The sequence below is a fragment of the Lissotriton helveticus genome, chromosome 2_2 (assembly GCF_964261635.1).
Source record: "Lissotriton helveticus chromosome 2_2, aLisHel1.1, whole genome shotgun sequence".
NCBI classification, from domain to species: Eukaryota; Metazoa; Chordata; class Amphibia; order Caudata; family Salamandridae; genus Lissotriton; species Lissotriton helveticus.
Genome location: NC_136060.1, coordinates 102,507,194 through 102,530,186, shown reverse-complemented (window position 1 = coordinate 102,530,186; position 22,993 = coordinate 102,507,194). Strand labels below are relative to the sequence as shown.

At 42.2% G+C, this 22,993-nt stretch overlaps 1 protein-coding gene across 1 annotated transcript in view; it reads right to left on the bottom strand.

Moving 5' to 3' along the window:
- Positions 1 to 22,993, bottom strand: part of LOC144821635 (rho GTPase-activating protein 7-like) — a 680,189-nt gene that overhangs the window by 549,786 nt on the left and 107,410 nt on the right. The window contains exon 2 of the mRNA XM_078678870.1: positions 11,113 to 12,242. Within this exon, the coding sequence (XP_078534996.1) occupies positions 11,113 to 12,138 (1,026 nt within the window). The 5' untranslated portion in view covers positions 12,139 to 12,242. The remainder of the gene's footprint in view (positions 1 to 11,112; positions 12,243 to 22,993) is intronic.

Genomic DNA, 22,993 nt, shown 5'->3' with positions numbered 1-22,993 from the left:
TAAACCACACACTAGAATGCCAGGTCTAACATGCACTATATTACAACAGTGCAATCCTGGAAGCGAAAACACAATACAAAACCAGTGCAGTTCGAGAATGATGCAAAGAAGGCCTTCAACAATGTCTGCAAACATACTAATCACAGCTGCTAATCGATTGCGTTGACAAGGCTATAACCAGTCCACAAACCTAAACTATTCATAAAACTAGTATTCACGAGCACAAAATAAGTTAAATAAAAAAGCAAACACCAAAGTACTGTACAATACAGTAAAACTTGTAGCCTGCAAAGGAAACGGGTATTGTCTCAGAGTATGTATGGGAAGTGAATTTCTGAGTCCGAAAAAGGTAATTCTTTGGGCGGATTCCCTTCATTGGGGATATGGTTCTGCCATAAGCTCTATAAACTCTCTGTCAGTTGATGCACACTCAGGGGGACCAACCTCAATGAGGAAGGAGGTTTGAGCAGACCATTGCACAACTCAGAGCAACAGTTGCAAGCCCACATGAATAAAGGACTTCTTTTAGACAACTCAAGTCTGTTTTAATCTAGCTAGTAGGCAAGGCAAGTGAGGTGCTAGACCATTGCAAAAGCATCATGGACAAAGAAGAAAACCATAACCGTTTGTGCAGAGAGGAATTGTGTCAGCCAAGCAGAATCACTCCTCAGCTGACCAGCTCGTGGAGCAGTAGTTCTTGTGGCAGCCTCCTCTGTTCTGAGTACTGTGCTGAGTAGAAAGGACTTCTAGGCACTGTGTCCGTGTCTCTGAGTTTCTTGATATGGATGAGGCATTTAACACAGGTATGTTCAGCATTATGTTAGGCTATCAGAGCTTCAGCATGCAGTTTCCTTTCTCTTCTTAGAAGGAAAGTGGTAGCACCCCATGCCAAGTTGTGTATGTACTACTACATTAAGGTCCAGGAATTTCTATTTCGAAAAGGGTTCAACAAGTTTGAGGGAAGATCTACCTTATATGCCCAAGTTCAGACAGTTGGCCATGACAATTAGAAAGTCAGACTTAGTTTTCTTTCTAAGTTTAAAAGGTCCTCTAAGTTAGGCTGGAGCATAGATTTTCCACGGCCAGTACACAGGAGATCAAGAGGGGGTCTCAACCGAGGGACATTATTTCTCAGACCAAGAATGTTATAAAATGGTAGTTGTCAAACATTGCTTCCTCTGGTGCCCAATACTCATTCTCTCTACCTCCTGTCACACCATTCTCATTTGCTATGATGATCATCTCTAATTGGGCCAATTCTCAGAAGATGAAAGGATAATATTGGCAATGTTTTTTTCTTAATTCTTGTAACAGTTTTAAATACTTAACCCTAGACCTCTTTTATATCTGTGAAGCCATGTTATCAGGGGTTGGACTTTCCAGTTTGCTGTGGTTCATTTTTCCCAAACCATATCCTTTTTAAGTCTCTTTCCCTCTGAGCTTTTCGTATGCTCAATATATTTATCTATATGATAAGCTCTTCAAACCTATTTTACTCCATTTATTCTTTAATGCTGCATAAGGTTAACCCTTTTCAGTTTTGAAGACAGCGTGCCACACGATAATAGACAAAGACTTCCAAACAAAAAAGGATGATTACTGGTGATTTGACCACTAGGGCAAACGCTTGCACGACATCTTAAAGAACAAAAACTGCTTCTTCATTATCCTCACCTCAGCAGATACCCACCTGTAAGGAATAAGTGGCATGGAATTTTACACAAAAAGGATAAAAACAAAGGGGGCAATTTAGAGTTTGGCAGAGAGGGTACTCGCCACAAATATGATGCATATTCCATAGACCGTATAACAAGTGCATTATATCCAATGGTGTAATATGACGCGCGGGATATCCCTCACATTTGTGATGGAGTAACCCATCCACTGAACTCTAAACCAGGACCTAAATCATCATTCATTACAATCTGTTCTCACTTACTAATGCCAGACATAAGCATTCAATATACACATTCAGGGATCACAGCCCAAGCAATACAAATGGAAACATTTAATTTAAAGCAAAGCAAATTAGAGAGCTTACAGAATTAAGTTATATAGGGCCATATGTAGGTAATACGTGTTTTGTGATTCTCAAATTGCGATTTTTAGGGAATCGCAATTAGAGAATCGCAAAACGCTATGTAGGTAGGATTAGCAAAATATTTTGCGAATCCCACCTATTCCTTATTTGCAAATCCCAAATTGAGATTAGCAAATAAGGAATACCTTCCTATTCATTCCTATAGGCTAGAAGGCCCATCGGAATGAATGGGAAGACATTCTCAATTTGAAATTCTCAATTAGAGAATCGCAAATTGAGAATGCAATTTCAAGGTTTCAAGGGTGTCAATAGGACACCCTTTTGCACCCCTGAAATAAACATGTGTGCACATATGGCACACATACATGCGTTAAGGGCATGTATGTGCACCACATGGCACTTTGAAAAATGCAAAAAAGTGCATTTTTCAAAGAAATCGCAAATTACCACCAACCTGTAGTTGGTGGTAATTTGCGGTTTTGTAAGCCAAAATCGCACAACTTGGTTGCTTCCTACATTGCATTTTTAGGACTCGCAATTTAGGATTCTTTAAATGCATTCGCAAAATAAGGAATCGCTAATTTTGCGATTCCTTATTTTGCGTGTGGGTTTTTGTGTGCTACATAGCACACTGCCCAAATTGCAAACGCTGAAATTCTGAGAATTTCTGCATTTGCGATCGCAATTGAGCTACCTACATATGGCCCATAGAGTTGTAGATATTCGTGGACTGCATTTTTGTACTAAACTCTGCTCCTAGGTATGTTGGTATTCATGTGCTTAATTTACTGTGCTGCACTTTACAGCCTCTGTTCTTGGCATAAAATGAAAGGGAAACTCTTCGCAATGGTGTTATTGGAGCAGTGGCACAATGTTTTACAGTTTGTGGAGTCTACTGGGTTACCTCTTACCCCACAGGGTGACACACCACAGAAACAGTTACCCGGGTCACTCAACAGGCAGTCAGAACGATGGTTGCAACCACTGTGTTAGGGTGATTATGGTGACCCCTACAGCAGTGGTAAATTTGTAAAAAAAAAAAAAAAAGTGGGGGGCTCTTGTCGGGAGGCAGCTTGCACCAGCCCATTTCTCCTGTTAGCACCACCTTTAAAGCAGAACCAACTAGGATCCAGAAAAGTGGGGGGGGGGGAGGGTGTGGCGTAATGGCCAGAGCTGCAGACTTCAGAGCTGGGGAATCAGGTTTGAGTCACAGCTTTGGCTTTAAACCCTGTGATTCTGGACAAATCATATAATCTCCCCATAAATAAATGCAACCTTAACTGGAGCTCATGAAAAGCGTCAGTGTTGAAGATAAAGTGCCGATGCTGAGCACCTGAATCCACCGGGTCAAATTAAGCACTGCCCTACAGACTTATCCGATTGAATAACATCCAAACTAGAGCGGTGCTAATAGAAAGGCATTGTGACACATGATAATGACAGAGATAATCCTAAAATATGAGCAACCTATTGCAAACAATTTAAACTGACATACGTGGAAACAAGGAAAAGAAGTACACATATTGAGAACTCAAGTGAGAACGTAAGTAAGATGTATAACATGATGGCCTGTGGTAGAAATGTCGGAGCACATTCTGTCCCATGATGTAGTCCAGCTCCACAGACCACTATCATTGTTTTGTTCTGTCTTATTTGTACGGTACAAAACAGTTTCAAGAAAGTGTTGCTGCATATCATGTGCATATTCTGCACACTTATGTAGGTAAGATATGCATGCTTGCATTGTTAGCACCAGATGTTTCATGGTGACATCAGCTTACATGCTATTCTGAGGCATGTATACCTTTTCTTATTTTTTGGTAATATACATTTTTATTTTCAAAGTTTTATATAGCGCGAACAAGATCTTCACAGATATCAGAGCGCTTTACATAGAGGGGTACATGAGGGAACATAGTCGTCAAACAATACAGTACAGATAGGTGGCTGCAAAGCCCATCACGTGAGTAATAAGACAACTCATACAAATAAGTAAATGGGTCAAGCATGTAGTACAGATCGGTGCAGGGTGTTAACAGAGTTCGAGATAATAGATCAAGTGTATTTAGCCATGAGGATAGCTTTTACTTCTTTTTTAAAGAGTGTAGTGGAAGAGATAAGCCTGGTTTCGGGAGGGAGTGAGTTCCAAATCCTAGGCGCCAATCCTGAGAAGGAGCGCTTGTATGTTTTTTCCTTCCTGAATCTTCGAGGTTTCAGCAGAAGATTGTTTGTGCCTCTCGTGTTTCTAATTCCCCCAGAGATTGTCAGTTTCTGAGCGAGGTAGCCGGGTGAGTTTAGGTGTACCGCCTTGTGTGTCATGCAGGCGATTTTCAGATGTATTCTGGCTTCAAAAGGCAGCCAATTCAGGGATTTCAGGTCAGGGGTAATATGGGAGTGCTTTTTTGACCCAGTGATGAGTCTCGCTGCAGCATTTAGAGAAGCTCTTAGTGGTGCGGTAGTAGTTAGGGGGAGTCCGCAGAGGGCGGTGCTGCCGTATTCAATACGTGGGATGACTAGCGCTTGTACTGCTGTTTGGAAGTCTTTGGCTGGGAGGTGGGGTTTAAGTTTCCTCAGAGTATTGATCTGGAAGTTCGCTCCCTTTGTTGCCTTGCTGATATGTTGCTGCATGTTGAGGTTGGTGTCAAGTGTTATGCCTAAGGATTTTGCTGAATCCACTATGGTCGGTTGGACATTGAGTGCTGTTAGGTGCTTAAGCCATGTTTGTGTGGTAGATATTTTCGTGGGAGGTGAGATCAGAAGGAACTCAGTCTTCATAGCGTTGAGTTTGAGGTGGTTGTCAGCCAGCCAAGATTGGGTGCTTCTGATCGTTGAGTTCAGACGCAAGATGTCTTTGGGGGATTGTAGCTTGAGATATAGCTGAGTGTCATCGGCGTACATGTGAAAGTTTACATTGGATGCATGTAGCAAGGAGGTGAGAGGTTCCATGACTCGGTTGAACAAAGTTGGGGATAGAGAGGATCCTTGGGGGACGCTTAGCGTTACAGGTATTGGCGAGGACATCAGGTTGTTGCTCTTGAATTTCTGTGACCTGTTGTGAAGAAAGGAAGTGAACCACTTGAGAACAGTTCCAGATAAACCCATTCTTGTGTTTAGTAGTCCTAGTAGCTTCTCATGTTTAACGGTGTCGAATGCTGAAGAGAGATCCAGAAGGATGAGGAGGCAGGTGTCGTTTTGGTCTAGCATTTGAAGTGCGTCGTCAATTATGTGAGTCATAGCAGTTTCTGTGCTGTGTCCTGCTCGGAAGCCTGACTGGTGGGTGTTGAGGAGATCAAATTGCTCAATGTGTTTAGTCAATTGTAGTTGTGCGCATTTTTCCAACAGTTTGACGAGAGTAGGAATATTGGTGATGGGACGGTAATTGTTGAGATCAGAGGGGTCAGCTGTAGGTTTCTTTAGTAGAGGTGTGACCTGACCAACTTTGAGGGAGTCAGGTATGCTTCCTTGTTGGAGAGAGCTGTTGATAATTTTAGTCCATAGAGGGAGAAGCAAAGGGGTAAAGTCTTTTACTGCGGAGGCAGGGAGGGGGTCCGTGAGGTGATTGGATGGTTTCAGGGTGCTGAGCAGTTTGCCAATTTCTTCTTCCGAGTATGTGCCGAAGGTTGACCATGTAGCATTGTTTTTTGGTTCAGTGGGTGCTAGGCATTGGGGTTTGGAGTAGAGGCTTGCGTCAATGAGGAGATCGCTTTTTATTTTGTCAGTTTTTTGGATAAAGAAAGCAGCGAAGTCTTCACAGGAGGGTGCCTCATGCCTAGTGTTGAGCGGTTGGGGTTGTTCCTTGGATTGTGTTCTGATTAGCTCAAACAGTTTTCTCGGGCGGTTTTTTGCTTGGTCGAGTTGAAGGCTGAAGAAGTCTGATTTTGAGAGTTTTATTTTCCTGAAGTAGGCATTTCTCTTTTTCTTCAGCTCTTTTAGTTGCATTGCAGAGGGAGCTGATCTCCAGGTACGCTCTGCCATTCGCATGTCTCGTCTATCCTCATTGAGACTCCCGTCGTACCATGGTTTGGAGATTTTAGTAGAGACTCTTTTCAGCTCCATAGGTGCAACCTCATTAATTATAGAGGACATAGCGTTGAGATAGTGGTCAGTCAGAGTTTGGACGTCTGTAGCGCCTGTCGGTGGCAGTAGGAGGTTGCAACTGTTAGGGGGCAGAGAGCCTGGGTTGAGCTTTTTCGAGTCTCTTTTCCAGACTTTGGGCTTGGCGAGTTGAGCCGGGTTAACTTTGACTTTTTCATTGATAAAAAATGTGACAATATGATGATCTGACCAGTCACAGGGTTGGATGGACTCGAGTTGGATAGAATCCTCTTTGGAGATGATCAGGTCGAGGGTAGAGCCTTTCTCGTGGGTCGGGCTGTTGCATATTTGGGTGAGGTTAAGGGCATCGAGGACATTTTTAAGACTATTTACCACTGCGTCGTTGCGATCGTTCCAGTGGAGGTTGAAGTCACCAAGGTAAATTTGGGTGAGTTGCCGTCCGGAATTAGTTGAGATCAGCTCCATTATTTCTTGGGAAAAGGTGAAGTTGTCCCTGGGTGGGTGGTAAATGCTGTGAAGCGAGCATATCGGTTTGCCCTCACTAATAATGTCAAGGCATATGTATTCCCAGGATGTTGGGGATGGTAGGGAGGTGGAATTGACTTTCTGAACAGAGAGGTTGTTCCTGTAGATGCATGCGATTCCACCACCTATTTTGCCTGTTCTGTCGAGCCTGATGATGTGGTAGTCGGGAGGAACCAAGATGTCCATTATAGGTGTCGAAGATGTGTGGATAGTGTTGTTTTTGACCGAATGTTCCTGTATGACCCCTAATACCTTGGCCTGTGTATTTTAAACAGATTATTTTGTATTGTGTTATTTCTTTTTCACAACCCACATATTCTTATTATCTTGGTCTGTGTATTTTAAACACTTAGGGGTGCAAAACGGGACTGCCCCCCATAAGAGCGGCGCTCCCGCCTTGGCCATTAGGATGCGCCCGCCACACTGGTGGGCGTATCCTGTATTTTGACCATTGCGGCGGGCGGTGCTGAAAGTGGTAAAAATGCATGTTGTGCATTTCAAAGCACAACATGGCAGGTACAGCGCGGTGCCTGCCATGTTGCACTTTGAAATGTGGGGGGTACCATGGGTACCCGACATGTGCACCCCCCAGGCTCCCGGAGTCCCAGGGGGCCCGCAGCGGGCTCCCGCATGGAGTCTCCGCATGCCTTTCCGTGGTGGCATTGCCACCACGTAAAGGCATTCCCCAAAGCCCATCATAATATGGCTGGCGGTGTCTAATAGACACCGGCACCATATTAAACATTTTCCGCCCCGGCCGCAAGGCGACTGGGCGGAAAAGCGGCAGAGGTCTTTCCATCCGCCGCGGTCCCCCCACCATACTAATGGGTGGCAGGCGGCAAAGGATGTCACCCGCATGGCAGTGGCGATCCGCCCGCCATCCTAATGGGCCCCATAGTTTTGTGTTCTATGAATTTAGGATGGCATAACGTACTCAAACATGCTTAAGATATAAATGTTAAAGGGTTTTGAGCTGTTTCAAACAATTTGTAAATTACAAAAAATAAGAACAGGAGAAAGTTAAGAGCTTTCTTTTAGACGTATGCCTGATTCATAAATCGGACCCTTTAAAAATAACATTAACATTCACAAAAGAAATAAATATGGAACAGTGGGATCATGGTATGAGTTTAGTAATGTGTTCCATTTTATTTGAAACTTTAGCCAAAGGAAATTAATATATATAGCATTACCACAATATATCCCTAACAATATGGCCCCCCATTCAGGCAAATGAACAGGGTTATGTAAGTCCCATGTGGCAGTGCAGTACATTCTAACCTGTGGCCTGGGGACCCCAAAGGTCTGCAAAGCCTACTCCGGGAGCCCCTCTCTGCTTATAAAATGAAAGAATATTAACAGAATAATAAGGAAGCAAAATGTAAAATTTTAACATTTAGAACATTTTGTAAATGTGATCTATGGTTGGAGCCTTCAGGGCTGTATAGTAATGGGCCGTTCGTTTTCCTTTCCGACTACCTCATTATGATGGAGGCGGTCGGAAAGGAAACCGGCTGGTCATTCCTTGAGGTGCCCACCACAGAGTGCAGGGATGACCTGCACCTCCCATTTCAATATGGGAGCATGCCTTATGGCCAGTTTATGGCTGTAATGCATGCCCCCAAAGTGAAATATAGGAATGCGACGAACAGTGTTCAGTCACATCCTAATGAGGTAGGGAGTATGCTGACTGGGTATAAGTCGGTCCGAGAACAGAAACGGTGTCAGGAGGAAGGAATTCCATCCGACATCAAAATCAGGCCCTAGATATTAAGTTAGTATCCTCACAGTGATTTGTGAAGCAGAGCATGTGCATCTCACAGAATATAATATTGAAGATGCTTGGCCTCAAATGAATTATTATTATATTAATTTGTGAAATAAATCAAATATTACGAATATGTGTGTATTCATTTGATTAATATTTATTTCAGTACTTTGTGTATTGTTTAGTGGTTCAAATCATCCTAAATGATTAGGCCAGAGTCCCTGGCTTCCAGTAATGACTCAGTGAAGGTAATCGAATTCCAGTATGAATTCGGGGGGGGGGGGGGGCTGGGTTCTACTAATGATTAAGTGGGGCTCCACAGAAGTAAAAAGGTTAAGAACCACTGGGGCAGTGTATCCAGTGCAATATATTTCACAAGATGGAACACATTTTTTGAAAGTGTTAGTTTATTATGTGCCCTATGTAACATCACTCTGACATAAAATACATCTAGGTAATACTATTTTATGGAGCATACCATGCCACACTATGTCCAGAGAACCACATTCACTCAAATGGAATACAGTTTTAGATGAACTGTTTGTGAATGTAGCAGTTACCACAAGATATGCATGATATTTTATAATATAATATACATCGAGAGCAAGCCAGGAAATTATGCCATCAATATCTGTGTCGTTAAGTTGGAATATTGATAAAACAACTGATTCAACAATCAATCTCTAGGTTAATGTGAGCCTATAGATAAAAAATGATTTTACATTTCCTATATGCTGGCTAGATGGCTCATTGAGTTAATTACTCACAGCTGATATCTATAATGATAATGATCTGCAGTATGAGCATGAATTTCAGGAAGGTCCACTCAGCCTCCCACCTTTCAGAGGTCAGTAAATTGAATGCCATTACATTAGGTGGTGGTAACACCCAGGGCTCCCGCCAGGAGGCTATTGCAGCTTGCACCCATTTCCTCTGCCAGCGCTGCCAAAGATCAAACAAACTCAACTACTAACTGTCACACCCTACAAGTGTCACAATGCAGTTTATTCCAGGCCCCAGAAGCTATAAGAATGGCTTGGGCAGTAGATAGTAGTAGTTTTGAATGGATATTGAATTAATAAACAACTGTTGTGTTTATCTCTAATATAGAAAAACCTTGACACCATGTGGCAGACTGTCATGAGTGTCAGTGTTGACAATTAAGCACTGGTGCCAAGCAATGGAAACCACCTGCTCAAATTAAGCACTAGTAACATATGTTATGTACTGCAGCTCAAAATAGAATACGTGAAATAGAAAGCACCATATGCTAAATACATTTTATTTTACAGAGTTTTATACAGCGCAAACTTAGCCCAAAGGTATCGGGTATCAGAGCGCTTTACATAGCACCAGCTGTGTTACATGAGGACACAGTCATTGTTTTTGTTAGGCACAGTGAGATTAAGTGATTTGCCCAGAATCACAGGATGTTCAGCATCATTGCCGAAATTGTCGAAACTCGAACCTAGATCCAGATCCTCAGATTCGAGGTCGACCACCCTAGCCGTTAGGCCAACTCCTCTCCCCAATCAAAAATTTGGATTTTGATGTCCAATGCTCTGTGAAGGGGTATACTGAACACCTTTTGATTCATGCGAAATTTATTTCTGCCATCATGCCCTATCTCTTTCCCAAAACATTCAGCTGAATTGCAATATTAATTTAAGGATGAAGGCTTCCATCACGTAGTCAATTTGTAATCGATCTTTGACTGAGGACTAAAACGTGAACTGTTAGCACAGGATAAGGCCCAGATCCCTTCAAATGTTGAATGACTGTGTGGGTGAATGTTAGGAGTAAACATTCATTCCATGAAATGGTATTCTAACGTAATGCGAATCCTGGACCTCACTTTACTTAATTATGTAACTATTAAATCAAACAGATAAAAGTGGAGTATAATATAATTTACGTTGCCTTCTAATTTGTTCAAAATGCACCTTTAAATGTCTTGCTAAAATCCTATAGGAGGGCATTTTAGTAAGTTGCCTCAAATGTTTATGTTTCAGTGACGCAATTAACAAGAGATAGGGATTCATCACCTGTGAACAGTTGTCCTAAGAAGTATTTCTTGTTTCACCCCCACCCTTTGTGGCAGCATTTTTATTTTAGGTCTCCTAGCACACATAGTGTGTCTTTTTGATGACACATTGTTTGTTCAGGTGGAGGCACATGCTTAGCATAGACTTTTATAAGTGTCCCAAGAGGTGAAAGGCCTTTCAGATGTCATCATATTATATTGTAGTATGGTTAGGTACATTATTCTTGCCATCTAAAAGTTTCCAAAAGATGGGATGAAGGAGATGTGCAGACCCCACTCTCCCAAGGTACAAATGGCTTGTTTACAGCAATTCATTTATATCACTTCAAACAAAGATCACTCATCACTTAACAGAGATATGTGTACTTACACCATACTACAATGCGATATGCTGTACATTTGAAATATTGCCCAGCTCCTTCTAGAGCCAACCTGAAAGTGTCCTCTTTCATAGCCCACACCAGTTTATTGAAATGATTGACATATCATTAGGCACACCAAAATTCACATCCCTATACCATTAAGTACTGTTAATGGTCTGTGTTGGCATCAGACGTAAGTTGATCTCAAACTAGAATAAACACCGTGAGTGAGTTGATCATTAATACACAATTATCATCATATTCATTTTTTTTTAATTAAACATTTTGAAGAATCATAGAAAATCATAGTCCTTACCTTCCTTTTGCGGAGCTTAACATGGCTAAAAGCAGGGTTATTGCTTGATCTACTATCGTTTGATTGTACACATTGTAGGCTTTCCAGTTTTTTCGTCTTTTTGACAATTTCCTTAAAATAATCCATTTGAGGGCGTTCATATCCAAGTTTCTCGAGATCAGTGTTCTCTGAAATCCTGTCTGAATCATGATTCAACATGACTTGATAGTGCTTGTAAGTCGAAAATTGTGACCTTTCATTGTCAATAAATGCACTTGGAGGACAATGATCATGCTCCGCGTTGTAAACTGCATGCTCATTCACATTATTTAGAGTATTCAGTTTCCTATGTTGTTCAAATACTGCTGTATTCAGCAGCTCATTTCCAGAAGTAATAATTTCCTTTTTAATCAAAGAGTTTTTTATTTCATCTTGAGGTGTATCTGTTACATTATTGAAACAGGCGGTATAAGAAAGGTTTAGGCTGTTCTCAGCACTGACTGGAGTTTTCTCCTTGACCTTTTCAGTATGTGCTTCATTAAGTTCATTAAGAATGTGCTCCTCACCTGGAAAGACAACTTCCGTGATTTTATGATGCTCAAAAAAATTTGCTGATAGACTTTTAGCCACGGGAGCTGATCCATCTGGGCTCCGTTCACTTCTTTTTAGCTTATCATCTTCCAAAGTCGAAGATCCGAGTTCTGATTCATCACCAGAGATATGGACCAGTGTTTCTGTGCTAGCCTCTAGAATAAGGAACTGCTCTTCTTTAGGGTTAACTTTCTCGTCGAGGTCCTTTGGCACTCTGCCCAACAGTTTTCCAGGGCTGCCTATTAAATCTCCTCCATGAAAGCGTTCTGGCAATGATGCACACCTTTCTTTTCGGTCGGCCAGTGCATCAATTTCTTTTTCCATGCTTGCCTTCAAGTTAAGGATTGCAATCCCATGGCAACATTCTGCATCATGTTCAGTAGAACAAGAAGGTTCTCCACTCCACTGGGCCACATGTTCCTCCCAGCTCTTCTTTCGCCTGGTCGTAGACGTCATATTAGGTCAGCCACAAGCTGCATGGAACCTTCCCAAGTGAGTCACTGATGACATGGCAGATGTGTACGGTCCAAAACCCACAGATGCTTTCACAGTGCTAACATCTGTAAGACATAAAAGGGGGTATGTTTTGAGATCTGGGCATTATTTAATGCATTGCAAAAATGTATAGGGACAGAAAAAAAACAAGTATACATGTTAAAGTGCATAACAAGAACTATGCAGAAAAAACGCGTTTATGCGCCTCAACAGTTTTAAACAGATGTAAAACCACAGATGTTAAAAGTAAATAAACACGAAGGGTGGCCAATATTACACAAAGGGTTTCTCATAATTTATCTCAGTCATACGACTGAAATTTCCGTGGGCGTAAAAATATGAAATCTCATGACATATCTCATTCTAAAAGTAATATGATTTTCTTTTATGAAAAACAAATGATTAGAAGGCAGTCTTCCAGAAGTTAGTCAGCTGACATGTTTTCTGTGCACTTTAGTTAATACTGTTCTTTTTTTTAAATAAAATTCACATGATGCGAAATGTGCACAATTGGCCTCATCATTTGTTAGGTACAAATCATTCATTGTATGTATGACAGAATGTCTGAAGCTGAGAGGGCATTGGTAATGGTGACTGAAGCAGGGATGTGATTCTCTAATATAAAAGAGTCATGCACTTTGTTTGCATTGAAGTAACGCAAAATTCCTAGATATACGTGGATAACCGAAAACAGGATGACCTGTATTCTTGTGACTGGTGTCCTATCAATAGACATTCTACCTTACAATTGGCCTGCTGGACTAGGAGATACGTTATTAAGATATCTTCCTTTAAAATTGAATAGTAAACTATATTTTGCATATCAAACCTTAACAGTCATCAAAAATCCACGTATTATGCTGAGAAGGTTTCTCCCCATTTTTCAATAAAGTCACTGCATTTAGGGGCAGATTTATGAAGGCCTTGCGCCGCCGGTGCGTCACTTTTAACATGGGAAAAAGTGACGCACGGGCGGCGCAGGGCCTTCATAAATCTGCCCCTTAGTGTCCAAGGCACTGGTTTGTTCGACTAGAATACAGTAATATGATTTTCAGGAATGACATCAAGAAGGTGCTGCCCATACAACATCAAACAGCCAGATTCGACCTAAAGATGACAAACTTTGACTACATACCTACTACCACTCACAAATTCCTCCCCTGATTCCCAGCTGCTCCGAGGATAAAGTTAAGATTATTCTACACCATGTTGAGAGGATCAGGGCAAAAATACTAATAGAGGTTGACCACACACTACATGCACCGTGGCAACCTCAGGTGAAGTAAAGTAGACCTAATGGCAAAATCCAGATTCACTTGCAGACTTGGAAAAAATCAGACAGTGGGCGCACAATTCTACATCACACTTAGCCCTTATTTGAGAAAGCATTCAAACAGCTATTTTCGAAAGACATCTGAACCTCTTCAAAGATGCTCTGTTCCACCAGGCACAGTGTGGAACACCCAAAGATCCAATCAGTTCAATCCATCCTCCTTCTCCTCCTTGCTAACCTATCAATTTAAGATGACAATTAGACTCCTTTCTTTGTCAACTAACAGTCCAGCATATTGTGAAAAGTTGATGTGGATCCTGAATATCGACATCAGAATATCGTGGGACACGAATAGTGTTGACAGAATATTGAGGGGCAGAATATTGAAAGGTAAGTATGAATACATTTTCTATAACTAATTCCAAAATATGTACCTTGATGATATAAATAACTCGAAGGATCATAAATGTCCCTCGTCCTATCTCCACCGGAACCAGGAAGCACACAAGCTCCCTCCCCTAAGCCAATCACAATGCTGTAACGCACATTGTGTTTGGTCTGAGCACCATGGCTCGGCACTCAGACAGGGAATGGGAGGGTGGGAGTGTTCCCCACCAGGCTCTGTAATGCAGCCTGGTGTGGGAACATGCAAAGTGAGAAAGACCCCCGAAGAGGGCCGGCCAAGCAATCCTGCACACTTTGGAGTGCAGCTATTACTCCTCCTCCCAGACATCACGGGAGTCACACACTCGCCCAACTTAGCCAAAAAGAAAAAAATATATATTAACAGAAATAACTTCTGTTATTATTATTTTATTTTTTCTACTATGCTCCACAAGCAGTGGGGCGACGCTCCTCCACCTTAGCTGAGGAGCCGCCACTGCAAAGCACAGGCCTTTATATTGGATTTGCTTCTCTATCTTGAGCCAGTGCAACTTCCTCAGGAGAGAGAAAGCAGAAGAATATTTTGGGAGACTGTAGAGTATCCTGGCTGTCAAATTTCTGACTACTTGCAGCCTTTTTAAAGAGGCTTTATCTGCTCGCAGATAGAGGACGTTGCCACAGACCAGTCTGGATAGAATAAGGGCCTGAATGACTGTCCTTTGGGCCGAGAAAAGAAGAATCCAAAGTATTCTCTTCAGCTATTTCAAGACCCCAAAACAGGTGGCAGCTACGTTTAGAACCTGAGGCTTCATGGACAATTTGTCGTCCAGCAGCAACCCAAGTTTCTTCAGATTTTGTGCTGGCGCAGGAAGGGTGCCTAGGTTTTGAGGCCAGTGTCGTGGGCCCCATAGGGCTAGGTTCTTTCCCAATACCAATACCTCAGTCTTTTCCCCATTCAGTTTCTGGGAATTCACGTTCATCCAAGAGGCAACCCCAGCCAGGCAGGAGTTCAGGGCCTCCGAGGTATGATCCTACGTGGAAGACGGAGAGAAGATAATTTGTTTGTCATCCACATAGGAAAATAAGGTCAAGTCATAGGTTGGACATAGATATTAAATAAGGGTGGACTTAAGGCTGAACCTTGAGGAACCACTGATGTACGGGCATGTCATGTGGAGGAGGCATTTGCTGAGGAGCCCTGAAAGGTACAGTCACTCATACACACACACACACCCAACCACGCACACACACACACACATATATATATCAAAAAGCAAAGTTGTGGCATTCAATCTGTATCAGGCAAGAAGGCTCGAACTCCAGGGTGTATTTATCGCTGATATTTTATTTGTTAAAGCGTTTTGACCCAGAAGAAATATATATACCATCACAAAACCTGCAGTTTTTGAAGTCCATTCATAATGAAAATTGGTTGAATGCACATCACGATTCTCATTATAAATTAGCAAAATGCAGACCGTTTAAATGCTAAAATGATATTTGCAGCTATATGCCATTTTAAAACGGTGCGGGTTGATGTAGGTCATATAAAATAAATCAATAAACATGCCCAAGTAATACCATCATATGTCAGATGCAGCTTGGTATGCCTTGTTACTACCCTGAAATACGGACAGAGCTGCATCTCATCTTTGATCCAAAATGGACCCCACTTCAGAGATGCCTGAACTTATTTGTAGACTAAGTTGTTACGTAGTGATAAATTGCATATAGTACACAATAAACAAGAACATTAGTTTACATTTCTGGTTTCTTTTTATTTTCCTAATGTCACAGCGCACTTCCTAATTGTTTGCTCATTTTTTCTGTTGTATTTAAGCATAGGTGTTGGAAAGTGGATTATTAGTAGGGGCAACGGTTTATATCTGCCACTGGCAATAATGCCACTAAGACAGCATAGGGCTCAGAATAGGTCTTAGAAAATTATTCCTATGCTCAACCCTTGGTAGCTTGGCTGCGAGCAGGCAGGCTTAACTTCAAAGACAGGTATGTAAAGCATTTAAAAACACAATTTCAGTGAATAATTAAAACACAATGTACAATAAAAATCCAACACCAATTTATAAAAAATGGGAAATATTGTTGTCTTTAAAATGACACCAAAACAACAAAAATCTAATGGAGGGAACCGGAGATATGAATTTTCAAATATTTAGCAATTTCTAGCACATTGAAACCAATAGCAACTTATCGGGACATCTGGTCATGATAGACTGGATCAAAGTCAAAGTTTCAGGCGGACCGTGAGGGAGCCCTGCCCGGCTACTCCTCACGGTAGGTCTCAGTCACAGTTTTTACCTTCAGACTTAGAAACTTTTCTGGAGCTTTTCTTCCCGGGGTCTCTCAAAGCTCTCAGCCAGTCTGGATTTGGTGCGGGTTCGCCGGATTGCCTTGCTACGAAAGCTTCTTGTCAAACTTATGGAAGTCCGACCTCCGTAGCATTCCAACGGGACAAACCAAGGATCCAGGCCGACTCACGGTTGAAGGCAGGTGGCTTGGCTTTTTCAGTTGCTCCTGGTCACCTTATCTTCATTCGGACTTAGACATTTTTATGGAGCTTTATCTCGCGGGTTCCCTCCATGCTCTTCACCAGGCCGGATTCAGTGTGGGTTTGCCGGCCTCAGATTTCAACTACTCCCAGTCAAACTCTGGAAGTAAGACCTACAGAGCTTTTCAGCTGGACAAACCTGGAAGACAGGACAACCCGTGGTTGAAGGCAGGTGGCTTGGCTGGCCAGGTTGAGTCGGTCCCCTTATGGAGCTTTTTTCCAAAATTGCTCCAAAGTTCTCCAAACTTCTGGAACTTCTTCCCGAAGTCCCCCAAAAGGTCCCAACCTGTCTCAAACTCACTCCAAAGTTCTGGAATCTCCAAGATGGTCCTTAAAAGTTGAGGGCTTCCGTTCCCACAATCCACTTGGACAAAACCCTTACACATCCACTGGTAGTTCTCCAGGTTGAGGATCCTTGGTGGTGAAGTTCCATTTGAGCTCTGTTAACCTGCAGCTTGCAAAGAGTCCACTCTTTAGTCATTTAACAGCAAGGTAATGCACAGGCTGTAGTTTCAGATGGTGCAGAAGGTGCAGTCTTCAGAGTGCAGGCTTTGGGAAATGCACATCAAACTTCCAGCATGGCCTGTCTTGCTTTCTTAAGTTTCAAGCAGCAGACCTGACGGGCTCGGCCCTTCTCAGATACTTATTCCAATTTCTGTGGGTCAAGCAAGAGGTCACTCCTGTCCAATGGGCTGCAGGGTACCACCCAGAAGTCTGACCACTTCCTACAGAGTGTGGCACTATTTGGTCCGAGAGTGCACCAATTCTTCCAAATTCATAATGGCTGATTTTCCAGCAGGGAGAGAAGAGCGGGCTAAACACACCCCTAGGATGGCTAATCTCCACAGTCTCTGTCCCTTGCATCTGCTCATTTCTTCCTTAATCCTAGCATCTGGCTGGGGTCAAAAGAGTGGAGTTGTAAATGAAACTAGTGTCTTCCCCTTCCCTGAAGTCCATTGTTTATGACTCCTCCCCCTGCTCTGGCATTCCAGTGGAACAGAATACAGCCCTCCCAGCCGAGCTGGTAAACCCCAGGGGCTCTTTATCACCTCTTCAAAGCAGCCTGGCTAATCCACTTAACTCTGACCAATCAGGACAGACCACTGGAAGGCTGAATCTGGGCTTACAAACAAGAAAGTTGTGGTGGGCTTGTCCCACAGGTCCAGGTGTAAATAGGTAGACACAGCAGACCGGAACAGGTGTATGTAGATGGTAGTTTATTAGTAGATAAGATGGTACAAGTTAACAGCCCCACCAGGAGCGGCCTACTCGCCACTCAGCCCATCCTCAACTGTGTCTCTCATGTGTCCAACATTCCACCATATCAAGATTCCAGATAGAACTCTCACACAGGGCTGAGCAGCTAGATGCAGGTACATAGAAATAACATGAGGATACTACATTATCCTCTCCCTTTAATAACGGAAGACAAAAAGAGCAAATAACTAAGAATGGACACTGGTGGGGCAGGCAGGTAGCAGTTGGTCTGGTCTCAAGGAAAGAATCTTTTACTTTGAGGTGTGTGCTTCTTAATCTGCTTAATCTTCATTTCTATCCATTTAGTTGCGTTTTAAGTTGCTGCTTTATCTTTCATGAAGGTATTTTGTTGCTTGACAGTTATTATTAGCTTACTTGTCAGTTTCTAGATGCACTTCATGCTTTAAAGTTGTAGGTTCTTTAAGTCCGACGTCGCCAAAATGTGGTGGGCTTGTCCCACAGGTCCAGGTGTAAATAGGTAGACACAGCAGACCGGAACAGGTGTATGTAGATGGTAGTTTATTAGTAGATAAGATGGTACAAGTTAACAGCCCCACCAGGAGCGGCCTACTCGCCACTCAGCCCATCCTCAACTGTGTCTCTCATGTGTCCAACATTCCACCATACCAAGATTCCAGATAGAACTCTCACACAGGGCTGAGCAGCTAGATGCAGGTACATAGAAATAACATGAGGATACTACAAAAGTCTCATAACTTCTTGTATGCACATTGTAGGAGAAATTCAACAACATCATATTGTTGAGTTTATTAATACCAATCTGGGAAGCCTTTGAATGGTACTTTGAGCCTTCTCCTATCAAGAGTTGTTAGTTAATAAACTTCCTGCCATGTTAACCTATGTGGTAGGGGATTTTTAATGAGAGAAATGACTTGGTGCATTTTTCCAGTACCGGGGATTATAATAACATATTTTATTTACTCTCCATATATCTACAGGACCCCCACCGCAGGAACACCTAGGGGAGACTTTAGAGGTTCTGAATATGTAAAAATATTGCAGATCCTCCCTCCAGAGTGCTCCTACCAGTAAAGACAATTTTTGGCAGCAATTTATCACAATGTGGGGAGTGAAATGTGCAATTTCACCTAACCCAGGGCATATGAAACTCATTTTATAAGGGTCCTCCTTATAAATACCTGATCCGCCAACCCGGGGACACCAAGGGGAGACCCTGGGGGTAACTAACACACCCAAAGATTGTAGATCAACCCGTTGTAAGTGCCCCAAACACCAAAGTCAAGTTTTGGCAAAATGTACTTTTTAAAAGCAGTCCTGCATCACGTAGCCTCTTTTAAACTTACCTCAAGCTTCAGCAGTGCACACAAGTAAGTGCAGAAAGGGCTGCTGGCCACTAAACTGCCATGTACTATTATATACTAGGGACTGATAGGTAGTTTAAATCCCCCTAGTCATGCCAATTACAGGGGTACCCCAACCCATAGTGTAAGGTAGGTGTTTTCACTGTATTCTAAACGTTTCTCTTTCAGCATAGTACTGTCCGTGGGTCTGGTTAGGTAGAGCCCAGGGTCAGTCAGAGTCAGTTACTACCAGTTCCAGTCACCAAAAAGTTGTGGGGTGCACAGGGCACAGGATGACTTTCCAACAATAGGCAATTTACTTCTTGATGCACATACCTTTATTGTGTATCTCTACAGCTCATACTGAGCTTTCATTTTATGTACCTTTGTTCTTTGCATGGCAGCACATAACTCATAGTAACAATGAGGACAAAGGAATCACAAAGTACATAAACTCATAGAGGATCTGACACAGCTATGCCCAATGAAACCATAACAGTGTTAACAATATAATTCACTACACGTTTCCACCACTTCTAGTAAACTTTGTTGATTACAAAATTAAGATAAAATTAAACAGTTTTGAGGGGGGAGGTAAAATACAAACTCAGTACCATAATTGGTTTGGGCGATCTAAGATACTAATAAAAACCAGGGGCGGGTTCAGCGCTGCTCGCGCCCAGTTGCCCAGTACAACTATCATTCTTGGTGCCCCTGCCACCATGACCTTCTCCTCGGATTCACTCACTATCACTGGGCAAAATTGCCCCTCAACTCTCCAATCATAAGTTATAGCTAAACACTGCACACCCCCTGAGGTCAGCACCTACTCTACAGGTCAGCGCCCACTCCACAGGTCAGCACCCAGTGCAGCCTCACCGGTTGCACTTCCCTAAAGCCGTCACTGATGCAAACTCTTTGGTACAACTATCAGCATTGTATTAAACATCCTGCCGTGGGGCCATTTAACATTTAGCCTGCCATCTATTTGCAGTAGTTGTGAGCTTGTTCCTACTGTATTTTAGTGTCACAATTTAGTATCAGGTGGCTGTGAGTCACCGGCAAACTCCATGGGTCACTGCAGACCTCTACCAACCACTGCAGAGCTCTGAGGACCACAGCACTAGTATTTTGACGTGCCACATCTGGCTCCCAGGCCTGCCATGGGCAATAAAAAGTCCTATGATACAGCTGCGGGCAGGTGAAGCCCTGTCACCATGCAGTGATGCTACTCGTTCCGTTGTCATCTGGGCACCTCTGCCCCCAATTTCGTATAAATACTGCAGTCAATAAAGTTGATGGCTTGGTTCTTAGTGCCCTGATCAACCTTTACAATCAGATACCAATTCCATAATAAGCCTATGCGTACAGTTCAGCCTATTAGCATGGAGTATACTGCATATTGTGAGCTTTACTGATGTTTATAAGAGGAACACAAATATCTAGTATATGCTTTGTGTCATTTTGCTATTGTGAAGAAAAAGATGATATTACCCCATCGAAGACTCAGAGCAGCTTTTAGTATTTTGAGGTTCGTTTAAGATTTCTTTTTCTTTTTTTAAGAGTAATACGAGTACCACAATTTGCAGCCACCTATCATTTCTCGCTTTTAGAGCATTGATTCTAAGGTTTCTTTTTTCCAATTTAACTTATGCCTGCATTGTCAATATTCTTCATGAAATGCTATAAAACAGAATGGGGAATGATGGTACAGTGCTAAAAGAGTTTATATATGATCTTTGTGACAGACTAACATTCCTCAAATTAGGAAATTCTTTCTCTATCCCATCACTGTACCATGTACATAGAGGTGCCTTCCTGACAATTTCCTCTTCAATCACAACATAGACCTTATACGTCATGTGCTAACAAAACATGATATCTCTTTTTTAATAATATGCTCATAATACCCAACTATACATTAAAATAGAATGCTCCAGCAGCCTTGGTACCCTCGCCTCCTCCCTCATGGACATTTGAACATTTTGACAAGATTCAACTAAAGTTAAACTCTCAGAAGACAGAATTTCTTCATCTCTCCAAGCAATGGACATAAACATCCAGGCCAGTGGTCTTCTAAATATATTGCATGGGCCTCATACCAAATATAATTCTCTCAGCTAATTCTCTTTGCTTCAGATTTGATAAATTGCGATTCTCAAATTGTGATTTTTAGCGAATCGCAATTAGAGAATCGCAAAATACAATGTATGTAGGATTTGCTGAAAATTTTGCGAATCCTACATATTCCTTATTTGCGAATCGCAAATTGAGATTCGCAATTAAGGAATACCTTCCCATTCATTCCTATGGGCTAGGAGGCCCATAGGAATGAATGGGAAGACATTCTCAATTTGCGACTACGAATTAGAGAATCGCAAATTGAGAATGCAATTTCAAGTTTGTATGGGTGACAAAAGGACACCCTGTTGCACCCCTGAAATATGCATGTGTGCACATTTTGCGCACATACATGCACATATGGCACTTTAAAAAAACTAAAAGTGTTTTTTTAAAGAAAGTCGCAATTTACCACCAATTTGAATTTGGTGGTAATTTGCAATTCCTTAAGACCAAATAGCAAATTTCTGGTGCTTCCAGAATTGCATTTTAGTCATTGCAATTTGCAATTCCTTAATTGCATTTGCAAAATAGAGAATTGCAAATTTTGAAATTCTCTATTTTGTGATGGCCTTTTGGGATGATACACACAAAAGGCTTTTTACAATTTACAAACAGGCCGATTCTGAGAATCTGGCCATTTGCAAATGGGGAAAAGGCTTGATACATATGGCCGTACGTCACTTCACATATAGGGTAGCTATATACAAATCAGTCGACCCTGCTCCTCATGGGAACAGTGCAGTCCAGTCCGAACCGCCAAGCCATGTGTTCCCTGGACCAAAAGCACGCATCTTGGGACCGATTATGGGGTATCACCCCTCATCAGCCAGGCTAGCTTGAATCCAGTGGCACAGTGAGCCTGTGACCCACATCTGGGAATACCCAGTGCACGTAGGGCGAGAAAACAAAAAAAAACAAATGATGGACGGAATGCAGAACAAATCAAACATTCACCCCCAGTCAAAAGATCTGGGTTAAATCCATCATTCTTTTGCTCACTATGCCACCCCAGTTTAGACTCAGCCATATACAAAACAATTTAGACCCTGCTCCTCATGGGAGCAGTCCAGCCCAATCTGCCAAACCATCTCCTCCCTCGACCAAAAACATATTCATATTGACCCGGCCTAGGTACCACACATAACACACTACCCACGCCCTTGCACAGGTTTTACTCTGTAATAACTTCTACAGGTGCTAGGTTTCGAGACCATATCTGACATTCTGTGGTGGAACCATCCCACAATGTCTTGACCTTTATCAGCCACATAAACCTTTACAATAATGAAATGACCCTAAAATCCCATCTAATCTCAAAACATACTACCAAATAAATTTTTCAATTACCAAATGTTTAAGGTTTCACATCTGGTTCCTTAATTTCACACTCCCTCCATACCTGCCTGAATGATTTCTCTTAAATGGTGACATAAGCACACTGAGTCAATTAACAATTCAAATACGCATCCATTACACTCACAGTTTACTATAGAATCCATGACAAAACTCCTTGAGCGGGGCTCAACTTCACATGCCTCATTTACTGTAACCACTACTTGTCACAAACTCTCTTGCAACTCATCTTCTGCACTCAAACACTTAACTTTGGCCTTCCTCTGTCCAGCATTCCACATACTAACTGCCACGCCACAATTTGAACACTCTTTTCTAACATCTGGACAAAATGTAGAATTTGCCATGTGTCCTAAATATCCACAGTTGTAAACACCCCGGCTTTGTTGTCATGTTCATTCACAGTTGGTTTCTTTTTGGCATACTTCTTCTTTCAATACATTTCCCTCTGCACTGATGGTATGCGCTATTGGAATTGGGAGTCTCTAGTTGACAGCGGTTTGCACCCTCTCCAAGTAGGGACTCTTCCTTCTT